The sequence below is a fragment of the Chroicocephalus ridibundus genome, chromosome 8 (assembly GCF_963924245.1).
Source record: "Chroicocephalus ridibundus chromosome 8, bChrRid1.1, whole genome shotgun sequence".
In the NCBI taxonomy this organism is placed as follows: Eukaryota; Metazoa; Chordata; class Aves; order Charadriiformes; family Laridae; genus Chroicocephalus; species Chroicocephalus ridibundus.
In genome coordinates, this window is record NC_086291.1 from 48,912,260 (window position 1) to 48,929,483 (window position 17,224).

The window sequence follows — 17,224 nt, forward strand, 5'->3', positions numbered from 1 at the left end:
ACCATAGTTTTTGCTTTAAACAGAAGTGCAAACTAAAAGCATCTTCTACAGATGTTTCCTCCACCTTGGACAACAGCCTTTATATTAACTAAGAACAGCAAAACGACAAAAAGCCCCCCCGATCTAATGTTCAGCTGCAGAGATGCAAGTTCCCACACTTTCCAAAAGCTGTCATAGAGCCTTGGAGACTTTGCTTTTTAGATGGTTTTTCACTGTAGACTTTTTATGGGATAACATAGAAGTGTAACACCATTTGACCAGACTATATGCAATTAATCTGATAATGCCTAAGACATTCTCTAAAACACACAAAAAAGCACTGTCTGTGCTATATGCCATTTGTCTAACCATTCCTTCCTGCACCAGTACATTTTGGCCTCTACTAAATTCTTTTTATTTCTTTTCGGTCTGTTTTGAAGCTTTCCATTAGCATTCTAGAAGATGCAACATTCACCCATGCAGGCCCCAGTATCTCTATATAAGTATTTTCATATGAGACTTTCATATTCTGTAACTGAGACATACAAGAAAGATCAGCATAGTCCATGAGGAATTCCAGTCTGTGTGCTGCTTCAGCGACCTCCTGCCTCAGTTTACGAACAGTAACTTCGCTGGATTTCTTTAAGTATGCATCGAATTCCACTATCTCTTCAGTGCTCAGAGGCACCTCACTTAGTCTATTTGCAATTAAGTTATATTCATTGCAAATTCTATAACAAAAAGAAAAGAGATATATCACTGCAACTGTAAGTGAACAGAGATGCAAGATCTTGTTAATGAAGTTTGTCTTTTAAACAAGAATATTAAATTTCTTCATAAATTAAGTATTCAGATTGAATACAGACAGCAGATAGGCATTTATTAAGGATGCCATTTTACTCTGTACAATCAGTTCTATTGTCCTACTATGTTTACAAGAATTGATACATAATAGAATGATTGCTAAATTGGTTCCAAATTACAGTTAATGCCATATTAACAGTGTCCTTCCTATAGGTTTAGAATTTCCTTTCAATGCCCAATCTGCTCCAGAAAGAAATGTCTGAATGCAATAAGCAAGAGCTCACTTAATCACCCCACAAAAAATAAAATCAAGTGCATGGTATGAAACAAAGTTATAAAGAGAAAAATTATTAAACAATCAGATTTTTTTTTTATATTTTATGTGGGAACAGAAAATACAGAACAGAAAAAGTTCTGTTATTTTCTTTCTTCATAGTGATACATTTTCTTGTTCCAGATTCCAGTTCAGTACTACCAGTAGCTAAACAGACAGTAGGCATGCAAAGAGCAACCACACACAAAGGATAGGTTTATTTAAACCAACTCAAGCCTTACAAATGTTAGGCGCTCAGCATAAGATTGCTGTCATAAACTAATTGATTGTCTAGATCCCCTCCACTGTGAGCAGAGGCAGAAGCCCCTCTTGACTATGGTTCTTCTCCACCTGCAGATGCTTTTTAATTAAATGGGTTAAATAATTTCTTTAAGGCTATTGTCTCTCTCCATTCACTGCGGAAGTATTCTTTAATTGCCAGAGTGTCGGGGGTTTTTGTTGGGGATTTTTGGTGTTTGCGGGGTGTGGGGCTGTTTTTAATTCACAGAACCAGCATTATCCCTGGAGTCATTACACAGGAGTCAAATTATATTTTAAAGGTCCTTTCTTTTTTTGTTGTTGTTGTTGTTTTTTTTCTTTAAACTTGCAAGATATGAAAACAGGACCATTATTTCGGGACCAAAATTCGGGGGCGAGACAAATGCAGTGCTGCATAGTACAGTCTTCACGTTGCTTTAGCTTGACAGCCGCAGGGGAAGCAAGGACCTCAACCCTAATCCTAGAAGGTTAGTAAAGGAGGTAAGAACACTGGTGTATTTCCAGTCTAATCTCTGTGTACACCCTATACAGACTAAGGTAGAAATTTATTTACAAGTATTTCCGTTCCTGTTAATTTTAAATGCCCACTTTGGTGTCCTTGCACATGTCTGGGCAGCAGTAGAAAACCCAGTAGATGAATAAAGATATCTCATCCACAGTTATACAGCATCAGTCCACGCAAACAGCAAGAATCATGCACGCTAACAACATGTACCTTTCATTTAACTCTCTGTTTTCCATCACTTCAAATTCAATCATTCTATCTTTAAGATTTTGGGTCCGATTGCAGAGTTCCTCATTCAGTTGTACAGCATCCAGACAGAACATGGCCAGAGGGACAGTGACATGCATGGAAGCAATCTCTCTTTTTAGTTTTGTTAAGCTGTCAATCTTCTACAAATGGAAAATAATAAATTTGTTATTTTTCCTTAATCCAAGATGAAAAATACTAAACAACAACGCTAATTAGCTGCCATCTGGAAAATGGATAATATATGCCAAACAGAACAAGGAACAACTATTTTTTATCTTTCCAGAGTTCAGCTCCTATCCACAGATTCCAGGGCTGAAAGCTTTGCACAGTAACATGCCATATTAAGGAACACCGCAAGTTGCCTGGAGAAGTATTTATCCATAGGCTAACTCAGGAATGCAGAGAAAAGTAGACAGGGCTGACTAAGCACAAGACAGTCAAAAGAGCAACAAGCTGCAGTTACCAAATACTCTGGGCAGCCTTCCACTGGATGTCTACTAAGACCCAACAAAACCCATAGAAGAAGGCCATGAAGAAACCTCCCTCCACATTTGCACAGCAGCCCTAAGGGGCTACATAAATTGAGGTGGCTTCATAGTATTGCCAAGGGTAAAACAAGTTATTTCGGTAGGAGTTCAAGCGTGATATGTCAGCTGCTGTATGAACACATAGCAGTTGTCAGTTACATACTACCTCTTTTAAAGCTTCTAAAGAATGGCCTTCTTTCAAGAAATCTGTGACATCTTGCTGTGCATTGTTGTTCAAAAGATTGCTGTATTTCCTGTACACGTTTAAATACCTTAAACACAGAAGATCATGAAAAAAACCCGTAAGATTCCAATGTGAAGATTCTCTACAATAAGAAACGAATTGACTCAAACTGTTTGTTTGAGTCAAATGGATAGTGTTATGAATCTGAGGGTCTGGATGAGCAATGGAGTTAACAGCCAAAACTTACTTCTGTGGACCAAGTACGTTGCTCTCAAAGATCTTTTCAAGTTTGTTCACATACTCTGAAAACAAGGATTCATCTGGTTTGACTGTTCTGAGAGTGAGATCATCTCTTTTTAATTCTGGAAATAGAAGTCTTTCTACCTAAAGGGAACCATTGAAAATACTGTAATAACACACACAATAGAGGAAACAAGGTATCCTATTACCCACTCAACCACCACTTCAAAAAAAAATTTACTATTTGGTAAAAACTATTTGTATAAAAAAATGTACTATTTTGCAGTGTGAAAAGACTCTGATTCATAATTAACGCTTAGTTACATAGTTTGCTTGCGAAAACTATATGAAAATCAAACCAGGGCTTTAATATAACTTGAATCTGAAAAGGAACAATTTCTGTGCTATCTTCTATAATCACAAAAGTTCATACAGTTCATGATACACAACCTTCATCTTTATCTTCTATTTGTCAGTTTTCTGCCTCATTTATAACTTTTTATATCATAGGTAGTTTTTATTCATATTGTACTTTGTATGCAGCTATAGCTTATCCAGTACCTTTGGAAGTTCCTCAGCACTGTGCAGGACCTCCCTGAAGCAATGACTGATTAAATCCCAACATGCTTTCAAAGGTGGCTCAAAGACAATCCTGGGTTCTTCCATGCTGAGTTTGACTGTTAGTATCTGAGGTACAAAGAACTGCATTTCTTGATACGGTTCTGTAAAATCACTTCCATCCTTAGGGAAAAGAATGAAAGTTCTACATGACAAAGAAATCAATTATCACTATAATAATTTTTAAAAGACTTATAGAATCATAGAATAGTTTGGGTTAGAAAGGACCTTTAAAGGCCATCTAGTCCAACCTCCCCTGCAACAAGCAGGCACATCTTCAACTGGATGAGGTTGCTCAGAGCCCTGTCCAAGCTGACCTTGAATATTTCCAGGGATGGGGCATCTACCACCTCTCTCGTCAACCCGTGCCAGTGTTTCACCACCCTTATTGTAAAAAAATTTTACCTTGTATCTAGCCTAAATCTTACCTCTTTTACTTTAAAGCCATTACCCCTTGTCCTATTGCAACAGGCCCTGCTAAAAAGTTTGCCACATCTTTCCTGTAGGACCCCTTTAAGTACTGAAAGCCTGCAGTAAGGTCTCCCTGGAGCCTTCTTTTCTCCAGGCTGAACAACCCCAACGCTCTCAGGCTGTCCTCATACGAGAGGTGCTCCAGTCCTCTGACCATTTTTGTGGCTTCCTCTGGACCCACTCCAACAGGTCCATGTCCTTCTTGTGCTGAGGGCTCCAGAGCTGGATGCAGTACTCACCAGAGAGGGGCGGAATCACCTCCCTCGACCTGCTGGCCACACATCTTTTGATGCAGCCCAGGATACGACTGGCTTTCTGGGCTGCAAGCACACATTGTAGGCTCACGTCCAGCTATTCATACACCAACACCCCCAAGTCCGTCTCGGCAGGGCTGCTCTCCATCCCTTCATCCCCCAGCCTGCACTGATACCGGGGCCGGGGGTTGCCCCGACCCAGGTGCAGGACCTTGCACTTGGTCTTGTTGAATTTCATGAGGTTCACATGGGCCCACTTGAACCTGTCCATGTCCCTCTGGATGGCATCCTGTCCCCGAGATGTGTCAACTCCTCCAAATCTCTAAACTACACAGCACCAATGGGAACTTCATCCATGATTTTTATTCAAAACACTGATGCCCCAATACACAAGATTTTAAGATGCCAACTCCAAACGAATCTGTAAGAGTTGGAATTAGGAAACTGGATTTAAGCCTAATTGCCTTGATTTTTCCTTAAGTAACAGAAGTAAAGCGCTAATTACCATACAGAACAAAAACTCTAAAAAAAATATCACAATGCCTATCAGAAATAAAATCTAGAAACAAACACAAAATCTGATATATGGGTGATCTGATATTTAAAGAACTCATTTCCACTAAGAGGCAACTTTATCATAGCCAAAAGTGGTAAAAAAATCTTGCAATGTAATGTTTACTATTATTATGTGCATTACTTGAAATAATACAGGGCACTCATTTGTTATACACAGGGACACCGCATACATAAATTACCTCTGCAAAGGATGACATGCATGAGTATGCACACTTTTGACTTCAAAGGGAATTATTCACGTGCTTTCAGAAACACACGTTTAAGTGTATTGCCTGATTAAGGCCAAGAAAAATAAAACTAAAAAAATCCCAACCAAACAAAAAAACCCACACCCACTCACTCAAGACAGAGTTGAAAACTCTTATAAACTGCTAGTCATAACCCTAGGCCTGCAAAATGATTATTCAAGTGAGCAGTTCTCGACCATGCAAAGAAAATTCCACTGAGTATGCACAACTGTTTAAAGGATCCAGCCATTTTTCATGGAGGCACGAGCTATCTGGGATATTTTGGCCTTCAAAGAGCATTACATTTTATGGCTATATGAATTATTATCTCTATGTAACACTGAAAACTATAGATATACTGCACAGCATATACCTTGTGGATCATAAAAAAAGCAAGAAGATCTTCTAAGGAGTTAACAACCATCTCGCGTAATTGTAATGACATTAGAGTTGCCACTGAACAAAAATAACTTTCAACTTGCTGAGAGGAATCAGTGTCCTTTTGAGGAGCAAAGTGAAGCCATTTCCTTTTTTGGTCACGGAAAATGGATGCACAAGTTGGAATCCATCTACAACGAAATGATATGGAGAGAAAGGTTTTAAAAGCATATTAGTCTTACTTTGCTCCTTGCAATGAAATCTAAGCTCAGAAATTACCCAAAGAATAAGCAAAATTCAAAGTGCTAGCAGAGAATTTTTAATTACATGTCAAACAAAACTGTACCTACCAGGACTTAGAGGAAACCTGAGTTTTTAAGCTAAGGATTCTTGTTACAATGGGCCCCTACTATTACTTTAAATTAATATGAATAGACAGAACACTAATGACAATATTAAATTATTAGCATTAAATGGGAACCTTGAGTCTGGAAGAGATCTCAGGTGGCAGAATGCCGCCACCTAATATCATGGGCTATTACCTCTTATAATCTCTTTCTTACATTGATTGATTTCCATAATTAAAAAAGTTAGGTTTTCTGTCACCATTTTTATAGATTTAGACTCCACTCTTCTCAAGGCTAGAAACTTTCTAATTTCCAATCTACGTTTATTCATAGCCAGTTTATTCCCATTTGCTCTTGTGCAAGCACTCTTGCAGTTTCAATAGCTCTTTTAGCATCCAGATGTTTATCCCTTTCCCCTATTTTCCCCTTTGTTTTGGCAGTCCTGTGTTTGGGACTAGTGTCATCTTACTCTAAGATCTGTTTTAAAAGGGGAGCTTCACATAAATCACATCCTAAGATACTCTACTCATCTACTATTACTACATTTGGCACTGACTTGTTCTGAAGAATATTGTGAGCTTCCACACAGTGTCTTCGAATGACCTCCTCAAATTCAGTGGGCAACAGTGGCAGGTCTCCAGAAAGCACTTCTTCAGTGCGAACAAACCTTAGATGACTATACCTATGGAAGTAAAACAAATAGTAAATGTTTTAGAGAATTCTGTTTAAAAAACCCCATGAAATATAGCCAGAAAGGTCTCACATGTATTTATAAATACTAATAATATAGTTTAATTCATGCATATCACTTCATTGATAAGCTGTCTGACAAATGCACTTCTAATGGCTTTTTTTGCTATCAGCAAACATAAAAGGCTTCACAAACTTCATTTTATACCTGTTGTATTTAAAATTTTGTTAATTTTTTGCTAAAATCATCAGAATAATTTCTTGTCCTTTTCCTAGATTCATTAGTGTATCCAGGCATTAAAGAACACACAGAATGACACCTACTGGTTCTATTCCATATTAATAGTAATAAGTACCTATCCTGGCTACCCTGAGGGGCAAAAAAATAAAGTTTCATCTGTATGGCATATATCACATACATACATACATACATACAAGAGCTTAAATTCCTGTAAATGATACTTAAATGCAAAAACAGTTCTTGGGATTATTCACTACCATATTTAAATTCATAAGAAAACACTCAATTTTCAAAAGTCCCCAGAACAACTTCCAACTACAGACATTTGAAAGAAACTCAATTTTAAGAGTTAATTTTGTTAGTTTCAGGAATCAAGATGAGAATTCCAAATCACTATTTACTTGAGCATTGAATCTTAATTTAGGGATAACATCTTTTAACAAAAGGGATGATCTTTTCATATCAGAAACACTGTGGACATGTAAAAACATGCTTCTGCTTGCATTCAGAGTCTGCAGAAAACAATCATTTCATGTTGAAATTCTTACAGGCTCAGAAAAAAAAAAAAATCTTTAGAAAACAGAACAGATTTTTCTCTCTACTGGCTCCCCCAGGACCTCTGTAGCATACGTAGAGAAGGCAGCAGAGGCACTCTCTAACCCAGCCATAAAATCAAAAACATTCTGAATTTAACTAAGATCCTATGAACAAGACCTCTTACTCAGAAAGCCAGAGCTGTTGCAAAGTGGGCATCAATGGATTCACTATGAATAGATTCATTTCATTCCATCTTTTCACTTCTTCGTAAGAGCTGTGCCATGGGACTGGTGCACGGACAACTCTCTGGGGAAAAGGGCGTGGGGTACTTCCAATACACAGTCTCTCTCTCTCAGCTGGATCCATCAAGATGTAATCAACTACAACAAATCATAAATGTCATGGTGAGATTGCATGCATGGTCAAAACCTACACATGAAAACACAGTATCTCCATAGTTCAGGAAGTGGTAGAATTCTGCACATTTAAAACTCATACACTGTCACATAGCTACTTGTACATTTTTAGGATGAAATACAGCACAATAATCAAATTACCAATTTGACTATAAAATTATTTCAGAAAAAGAAAACAAGACCTGGTTGTGGTTCTAAAATGGGAGGCAGGAGAAATGGCTTTTCATTCTGCCTTTCCACTTGAAGTGTATTTATTTTGTGCTTCAATTCCTCTTCCATAAACCAGGGGTGGAAATACCTCTTTCAAGGACAATTTTTAGTAGGCCTCTTAAATGTTTGTGAAACACAGGAATGTTATGAATCATGTGTTGCATCTAGGAAGGATATGACATTCAAAGGACTGATCTATGATCTGCTAAACGCCAAAACTCATGGGCCGACCAGTGGCCCATTACATATGAGATTAACAAAAACTGGGATGCAGACTCACTACCCCTTGTTGACGTTAGTATTATCACAAAAAGGGACCACAAACACTAAAATTGTGACATAGATAAAAGGCAAACTAAAGGGTACTTAGAAAGATATCAGAGACCATAGAAGGCAGAGTGAAAACTGTGCAACCTCTTCTTTTTATGCTGTGTGAGGCCACACCTACTTAGTAGTCACCATCATTTGATCGACCCCGTCTTTATACATCTGATGAGATGATGCAGAATTATGCATTTTGAATGTGATTTGGATTTTAAGGCTCCCTGAAGCCTTCTCTTCCCCAGGCTGAACACCCTCAACTCTCTCAGCCTGTCCTCACAGCAGAGGGGCTCCAGCCCCCTGAGCATCTTCGTGGCCTCCTCTGGACCCACTCCAACAGGACCAACTATATTTAAGTGATGGGATGTCGTGTTTAGTAAATAGGTATTTATTGAAACTGGAATGTTAGGTAGCATGATCACAGATTATACTCTCTCAGATATCTACTGCAGTTCTACTGATGACCCCAAAGGAATTCTCCATGGGTGCTAAGAATAGAATGCAGACTTGCTTTCAAAGTGCAATAGATGTCTACATCCTCTTGAATTGCTAAGAGATTTTCAGTCTTACCAATGGCTTTCCTGAGGCTGATACAATAGTCAGCCTTAATCTCTTCTTTTAAACTTGCAAGTGAATTCTCCAGGTCTGTGTTAGCAAGAATATGAGTTGGAATACGCTTTAAAATTGCATTCATCACTTCCTTATCCTGAGGTGCCAGCATGTCCTCATGCACTCCATTATATATGTAGTAACAGTACCGCTAAAAAATGTTAAAAATATTATGCTTATTATATGAATTTTCTGACAGATAATGAATTACTACAAAATATTTTCACCTTTTCTATCACTTGAACCTTTTCCACAATTTAAAGGTGTTTGAATATAATGGATTTTTGCTATCTACCTCTTGGTTCTTTTTAAAGCGCTGCCAATGCCTGACGTTTTTACAATACTTCCATCTGTTTTGATGTAAGCACATATACCAATAGAATGGAGTACAGCATATTAAATTAGTGATCTCTGAAGTACTAGCCAACAATGTGAGAGGTTAAGAATTTGGGAAGATACTTCTACTTGCAAGCCCATTAGACAAAAAAATCAGACTGAGTAGCTAAAAAGAGGAACAAATGGGAAAGGAGTTGACAATATTTAACAGCAGTTGGCTATACTGAACATTTACATCTTCTAAACCTCAGGTACTGTCTTCTTTTCTCAAGTACTTTTAAATAAACATTTTATAGACATACATTGCAGATTATTACTGCTGCAACTTTTATCTTTAGAAGAACAATTATATAAATACCTCTATATCATTTCTTGAAGGTGGCTTTTCTCGCTTACTTATCTCCCTCTCATGTAAATCCATGAGAACAAATTGTTCTTCTGGGGTCAATGGCTGGTTGTCTGTATAACGTATGACATGTAATTCTTGCATATGAGCAGGTGCACACAACGAAATGGGATCCAAACTGTTTAACAAAGTTGGCATACTTCCGAAAAAAAAGAATACAAGTTTAGTGAATAAAGAAGCAGTAATGGATTCTTAAATCAATATGGACAAATGACAAGCATTATATAAACCATGTACGCTGCACTAAGGACAAGTATGACCTATGACGTATTTCAATTACGCATAGCAAAAAAAAATCAGTAAAATTGCATACCATAGCATGCTACTTTAACAGAAAGAACACAATCATGTAAACCTTACAGCTGCACAGTGTCACTCGGATTCATAGAATTGCTTATAAGATACTGTCTGAACCAGAACTACTAAGCACTGTTACGTAGGTTGTCCAAGATCGCCACCTCTTCTCGGGTGATTATCTCACAAAATCTTAACAATCTGAGCCAAAAGTTCAAATTGGCTCATTCGCATAAATGTTACACTACAGACATCTTTTTTCATGATTATATGCTGGTTTCTGTAGGGCCTTTGTCCACACTGTTCAGGATGCTCAGGATACTCAGCCAACAAGCTGTCTCTCCACACTTGATTTACTTTACATGATCAAGACATTACCTGAAGAGAATTTAAGTATGCCTTTTGTCTTTTTTATGGTACTCATCTCCATGTTATTGTAACAAGGAGTTACTGTCATAGCACTTCCAAAGAGGACTATTTCCTTGTTTTACAGATGAAGAACACAAGCACACGAAGATAAAAAGAAATTTTCACTACAGCAGAGCACCCAATTTGACACAACTCTATGAGCATTACAGAGCATTTAAATGCTCACAGCAAAACTGAGACTTCATTTCCACAATCTGCATCTCTATTAACTAAATTCTGGGTTGTCAAGTCAGTAATCATAAAAGACCTTTCCTTTAGCATGCCTAAGACTGAAATTAGTCCTGCCACAAAGAAACAGTTAAAGGTGCTCACTGAGCACACCATGGATTTTCAGTTTTGATGCACATACATTTTTTTGTAGACACTTAACATTTCATGCTTGGATGCTTAACATAGCATCCAAGTAAAAAGAAATATTAAATCACAACTCAGGTATCTAGTCTGATTGTAATAATCTGTATCTTTATAACATTACAGTACGTTACCTATCAGAATTCCCTTGACTTCTTTGTGTAAGTTTAAGCTTTTTCCTAGAAGGATCACATTCTTTTGAAGCTTTAAGCACCAGTTAAGAAAATCACATACAAGAGTATTTTTGAAATAAGATATTATTTCAGATTGGCGAAAAACAGAGACAAGTCTGTTAATCAGATAATGAAATAACAGAAAACAATGTCTCAAAGAAGCCTTTAGTTTTGACTTAGCATTCAGCAAGACATTAAAATCATGTGTTAAATAATCTTGCTGACTCTGGGACTATAAACTAGCTTCAGGAAAGCATTCAGCTCATGCTTAAGACTTCAGTGGTTACCTCCCTGCACAAACCGTATTTTCTGCACTGGGACTTCCTATTTTGAATATAAAAGCACTTCTATAAGAAGTTACACAAAATATACTACGCATGAAAAACCTGAGAACTACAGAGTATTACCATGTGCTTTTCAGAGTACAAATAAACAGGTCTTTTAACAAAATTAATACATCATGCCTTTTCAGCAAGAAAGGTACCATGACCTTCTTCCCACATCCCACCCGTGTACTGGGGAAGTACACCAAGTAGAAGAATCTGGCGTATGATAAAGAAACTGTTAGAGAGACCCAACGAACAAAACCAAACCCTTCTTAAAAGAGCATACAATGGGACGAAGCAGATATTGAAGCTATTATGTCTCATCTATCCCAGGGAAATGAAGCAATTTCTAACACTTCAGGGAAGCAAAACAACAATGCAGGATGAGTATATTCACAGACAGACAGTATGTAGAAAACTATATTTTATGAGTGTCTTACCATTGGTACAGAGGACATTTATATAGCTAATGAGGAAATAAAGCTCATTAGTAACTTACTTTGGAATTTTCAGACTAAGCAATGGAGTTAATTTGACACCTGCAACTAGTAAGATACTTAAAGCCTAAACAACTTGTTTTCGTAAAATGTTTGATATATATATATTGTTAAACTTAAATAGCAAGACTATTACAACTCTTAACCTTATTTGCTTTATATCACAATGTCATGTTGAATCAACAGCATACAATAGCTCATCTTGTAGGTTTTACATATGTATGCACAGTTTGCTAACAAATACATCAATTACGTGGTTGAAACGTTAAACAGTGTATTAAGCAACGTTTCTTGGATTTGATCCTCACGTAAACATTTTAATGCCTGTCCCCATCTTGTTTTGCTATGCAAGACTGATGAATATGAGCATAACAGAGGTGCATTTTTTTTTTCCATTGATTTTTCCAGGTGATTTTTCCAGGGATGATGCTTTAATAAGTAAGCAATTAGAGATAAAAATGTATAGAACAAGCAAGGCTAAACTTATAAACACACTCAAAAATGGATACGCTGTGAGGATGTTCTCTGCTCTGCTGAACCCAGTGATGGCGCTGTCATTGAAGAGAGCTTTAATTTGTGCACATTTTTCAATTTTAAATCCCGTGCGGTAGGAGTATAGTTATTAGCTATGGAGTCACTTGGGCTTCGGTAGTAACTCTGTTCTTTGAAAGGAGCTGCCAAAGTCCATGATGCTTGTTGCATCAAAGGAGGATAATAGTTGCTTTTAAGGAAATGCTGAAATTGGAAAAAAAATAGTTTTACATAGCACATTAATTGAAAGAGTCCTCTTAGAGCTAGAACAGGGTTAAAAATCAATTAGTATAAAGAGCAAATACATAAGTCTGACTTAGAGTCATTTGACCACCAATCTATTTTTAGATCCTGATGTTCTACACATGGATAAGAATAATTTTACACAGTGTTTCAGTGGTACTTGTGCATTTCTTTGCATAATCAAGGTCTTTTTTATAAATAAGAGAAGGCATTAGTACATTATCTAGTACTCTCTACTCCCCCACATCTCCATCTTGCTTCTTTTCTTCTTCTCCTTACCTTTGTTTAAATTTAGAAAATCCTTATTCCTCAAGCCTTTGTTAACGGCCTGTCTACTTTTAACACTCACTCCTTGTAATAGTTTAACAATAATACAGGTTAACAAATTCAGCTCTCATCTTTCTCTCTCTTCCGCATCAATACAGGATTTCTAATAGATTTCTTTTGTCTGTTCATTCCAGGTTCTCTCAGGTGACTTGGTATCTATTGATTAGCTTGTCATCAGTCCTGATGTCTAAACTTTATGAGATAGCTCACAGGCATAATGGCTGTGGGATCGAGAAGTATGTTTCTTATCAAGATACCCTCAGAGAGAAAACGTACATAAGATAGAATCATGAATCTACTTCATACCATGGTTCCTAGCGCTCTTAGTCTAAAGTCATATTTAGCTTGTTTCTGTATTACAACTTGTTTAATGATTTTTTACTTCATTGGAGTAACACAACCATATCCCTATTACCCATTTCATCCTCTTTACAATGCAGCATTACCACCCTCAGCTCCAGATCATTCTTTAAAAAAGCTTCTAAATACATTCATGACATCCCATCTTTGCTTCCCTCATTTCTCTTGCCTTTCCCATAGGAGCTGCAGTTAACCTCATCTTCTCAGCTTTTTATGACCACTGAGAGGACAGCATACTAAAGCATAAACCAGCTTCTTTTCATTTAACCTACAGATGCAGCTATGAATTATTATTTTTTTTAGTCTGTCATGAGCTTTAGTGAGAAGAACAATACAGTTAGTCAATCTGAAATACAAGCTAAGGCAAGATTATTACCTCTGCCTTGTATTTTAGTTCTGACCTAATTAGGGCTAATCTTACCAGCAAAGAAAAAAGGACTCACACTACTGCTGCAATCATGAAATTAGCTTCTGAAAGTTCATAAAATCTTTTCAGTTTGATTTATTCCACTGCACGCACTAGACAAGTGGGTAGGCCCCTGAATTAGTTTTGGGGGATAAACTGATACAATTAAAAAAAATTCAGAGATTTGGAGATTTTCCCCACAAAGTCACTGTGTATCTTTAGGAACTGCTGAAGTGAGCATAAACTCTGAATTCTCATCTCCTCTCTTAATTAGGTCTGCTTTGTAAAATATGCTCTTTCTTCCCCACTAGGTAGAGTAACTTTCTGGGTGCACGGCAGGTGCTTTGCTAATCATGATACCCATGGGAACCCTTGGGCAAAGTCCGTCAGAGGGTAACAGCTGTTTCTGGCAAAGAAGAAAGCAAGTCACTTGGCAAATATCTACTGCTTATGCAACACAAAAATTTCAGGACTGGCTAAATCAGCTCCCATGTCTTAAATAAACCCGTAACACATCCCCAGAAGTCTAATTGATTTTTTGATTAAAATAAAATTTTTTAATGTAAATCTTCATTGAATAATTTTCACTTTTTAACCATTATTTTAGAGTATATGTTTCACTTAAAAATTCCTATTTTCAGAGAAAGTCCAAAATAACCCATTTTCCATCAGAAACTACCTTAATTTCTTCACAAACAATATCTTTCTAAAGAAAGACATCTTAGATGAACTGGAGTGCTGACACAAATGAGCCAAATGAGCAACTGTGAGGCACTTACGGCGGGGAAAGCCAGCGCTCTCTTCTTTCTCCTCTTAAGCGTTGTCATACATGATTTTGATTTGTGTCGCACAGCAGAGGCTGTAGCCGTACAGCTGTACAAGCCATCCATTCTGATCAATGCTGCACCTGTCACGCTCTCAGCTGGTTTTGGAACAACAGGCTAACTCAGGGGGGTTTGTGCTCTACCGTCAAGTATCGGGGGGAAGAATCACAATTTGCTTGGTAGAAAAATACTTATACTATTTGCTCCCTTCTCCAGAAACTTAAACTCAAAATATTTAATCCAAAATTTAACAGCGAATAATTAACTATAAATTTAAATAACAGATTTAAAATACCAAGGTTTAATATCCAAATCATAACAGAAGTTGTAACAACACTTTTCTAAATCAGAGCAACTCTAATGAAGTGCCTGACAATCTGCTTAGTATTTAACTTAACAATTTAAACACTTTTTCCTATCTTTACTTCATCTGCCTAAGGCCTGGTAATATATGATGCCTAAAATCATGCTAGCACATGTAATTTAATGTATAGCCTGACAGAACAGGAGGGAGCACACACCTGATACAGTTCTGAAGGTGCAGCTGAAGCAGAAGGATGCTCCGGTAACGGTTCTGCATGACTCATGTTACACACAGAATCATTTTGTGGCTAGAGAGAAATGAAAAACAACTTCAAAGACATTTGCGAAATACAGCGTTTTGAAAAAGATTCATTCAGAAAGAACAGAGACTTTCAGTTTTCATTGAAAATGACATACTGCAACTTTTCTAATTTTAAGGAAACAGAGCAAAACAGGTTTTCCAATTGCCCTATTCTTTGTAGTCATTTGATAAAGCTTCTAATCACCAATAAATGTCAGATTAAAAAAAAAAAAACAAAAAAAACCCACACACACCATTTTCACCATTTTTATATCATTGAAAACAATTCAAATTGTTTAAAATATTTTTAGGTATACTAAAAAACTCCACATGTTGCATGCAGTTTATAATGGTATAAACACTGGATACTAAAATATTAAAGCCTACCAGACTGACAAATTGACAGTGAAACAGTCCAAGTTGTGTGAACTGTGTTACTGGGGAGAAAAAAAACCACCGAGTTCCAGAAGAATCTATATTGCCAGGATGCCACTGGAGAAACAGATTGCTCACAAAGACTTTGCAAAGTGTTTTAATACAAATGCCAGCATACGTAATATGTCTTAGGACTATGTTCCACCTCCTCAAGGTGACACGGCTTTGCGGTGGCCTTCCAGGACTCCATACAAAGTTTTCTAAGGGTATTTTCTGAGAATTATTTAGCCTTAAAGCGCTTTAGGGTGTTTCTGAATGGCAACTTTCCTTAGTGAGGCCAAAACCTCACCTCTTGTCTGCTCTGCTTTTCCTAAATCAAATTTGTTTAGGAGATTCATGAGGAATAAATTCCCAAATACCTAGTGACGCTATCAGAAAAAGGAGGTGGACGTACGTGGTATCCGAACAGCAGTGAATTAAATCACCGTGAAAGAGGACGTTATTACCCAATGCAACACATAATCATTTTTTACGTTATATTTAATACATTTTTAGCACATCTTTATTGCTTTCTGATGTATGACTGGAAAACTAGACTGCTCGAACCTAGTTTTCCAGCGGACAAAACCGTGCCCTCCTCAATACCAAAGTAGAACCGATTTAGAAATAAAATTTGAGAAAAGACCAATCTGATTTGCCTTCTTGGTATTCCCCAGCATGCCTGCACAGAGACACAGAAATCAAGACATTATCACTACCAGATATATTTCACTAAAGACAGCATGAATTGCTCTTGATTAATGACTAAAGGATTGGGCCTTAGGGTACTTTAAAAATTAACAAACCACACAGTTTATTAGGAGATTTGTTCATTCTTAAAGGTACAAGAGTTATTAGGAAAGCCATTGTTCATTCTAAAGCAACTGCTGATTTATATGCCATCTAACCTTGCAAGTTAAATACATAAGCAAAGGAATTCTTAATAAGGCTTAGATACAAAGAGTATTCAACAAGAACGAGTGTCTTCCAATAAGAGTTTTTCCAACATCAAAACAATAGCCACCAGTAACGGACAATTTCATCTAAGGTTTTCAAAAAATTATTGATCTTTCACAGTCACTGCAGAAAGAACTTACCCTCAGGAGCCTTGGGCTCTGTGTTGGCTTCATTTTGCTTTGGTTTTTTGTTTGCTTAGAAGTTTTTGGTCCTTCCCCTCAATATAAGCATCCTTTTTGTTACATGCACTGGAAAAAAATATCAGAGACTCATTTCAGGTACCACACAAGGTGTCAAAACAATCGGCCTCCTATGCCAACCGCCAGGAAGAAGAAAAATCCCAGCTCTCCCCTTCCGTGTTTACAACACTAAGCTCTCTTCCCCTCCAAACCACATGCTCTCTTTTTCTCCATTCCTCTTCAAGCTCACTTTTCACCTTAATCTTTCTAACTCTCTCCAGATGTCTTTCAAGCAAGATTTTTTCCACCCTGCTCTTTCCACTTTCTCCAAAACCAGTTTCCTCCTCGCTGCCTGTTCTCCTCTAATGTCCCAGGGACTCTGGGCCCCTAATTGTTGTTTATAGCAGACGGAGCCACACACTGCCATGAGAAAAAAGCACCCATCAAAAGGAATGGGAAAAGACAGAGATGCCCTGCATGCCTTACACGTCCACAGAGTGCATAAGCAAGCAGGGTAAGAGCAGGTACTACCTGCAGGCACCCCTGTTACCAGTCCCTCTGCCTGTTCCAACGCAGTGAACTTCTCTGACAC

At 37.4% G+C, this 17,224-nt stretch overlaps 1 protein-coding gene across 1 annotated transcript in view; it reads right to left on the reverse strand.

Annotated features, from left to right (window-relative positions):
* Window positions 1-16,710, reverse strand: part of DNAH3 (dynein axonemal heavy chain 3) — a 63,027-nt gene extending 46,317 nt beyond the window's left edge. The window contains exons 1-14 of the mRNA XM_063343199.1: window positions 16,594-16,710; window positions 15,000-15,089; window positions 12,297-12,522; window positions 10,926-10,995; window positions 9,670-9,856; window positions 8,937-9,126; window positions 7,604-7,799; window positions 6,508-6,633; window positions 5,600-5,795; window positions 3,642-3,821; window positions 3,088-3,224; window positions 2,823-2,928; window positions 2,091-2,269; window positions 526-710 (exon numbers count right to left, since the gene is read on the reverse strand). Of these exons, the coding sequence (XP_063199269.1) occupies window positions 526-710; window positions 2,091-2,269; window positions 2,823-2,928; window positions 3,088-3,224; window positions 3,642-3,821; window positions 5,600-5,795; window positions 6,508-6,633; window positions 7,604-7,799; window positions 8,937-9,126; window positions 9,670-9,856; window positions 10,926-10,995; window positions 12,297-12,522; window positions 15,000-15,089; window positions 16,594-16,626 (2,101 nt within the window). The 5' untranslated portion in view covers window positions 16,627-16,710. The remainder of the gene's footprint in view (window positions 1-525; window positions 711-2,090; window positions 2,270-2,822; window positions 2,929-3,087; window positions 3,225-3,641; window positions 3,822-5,599; window positions 5,796-6,507; window positions 6,634-7,603; window positions 7,800-8,936; window positions 9,127-9,669; window positions 9,857-10,925; window positions 10,996-12,296; window positions 12,523-14,999; window positions 15,090-16,593) is intronic.
* Between the last annotated feature and the right edge of the window lie 514 nt (window positions 16,711-17,224).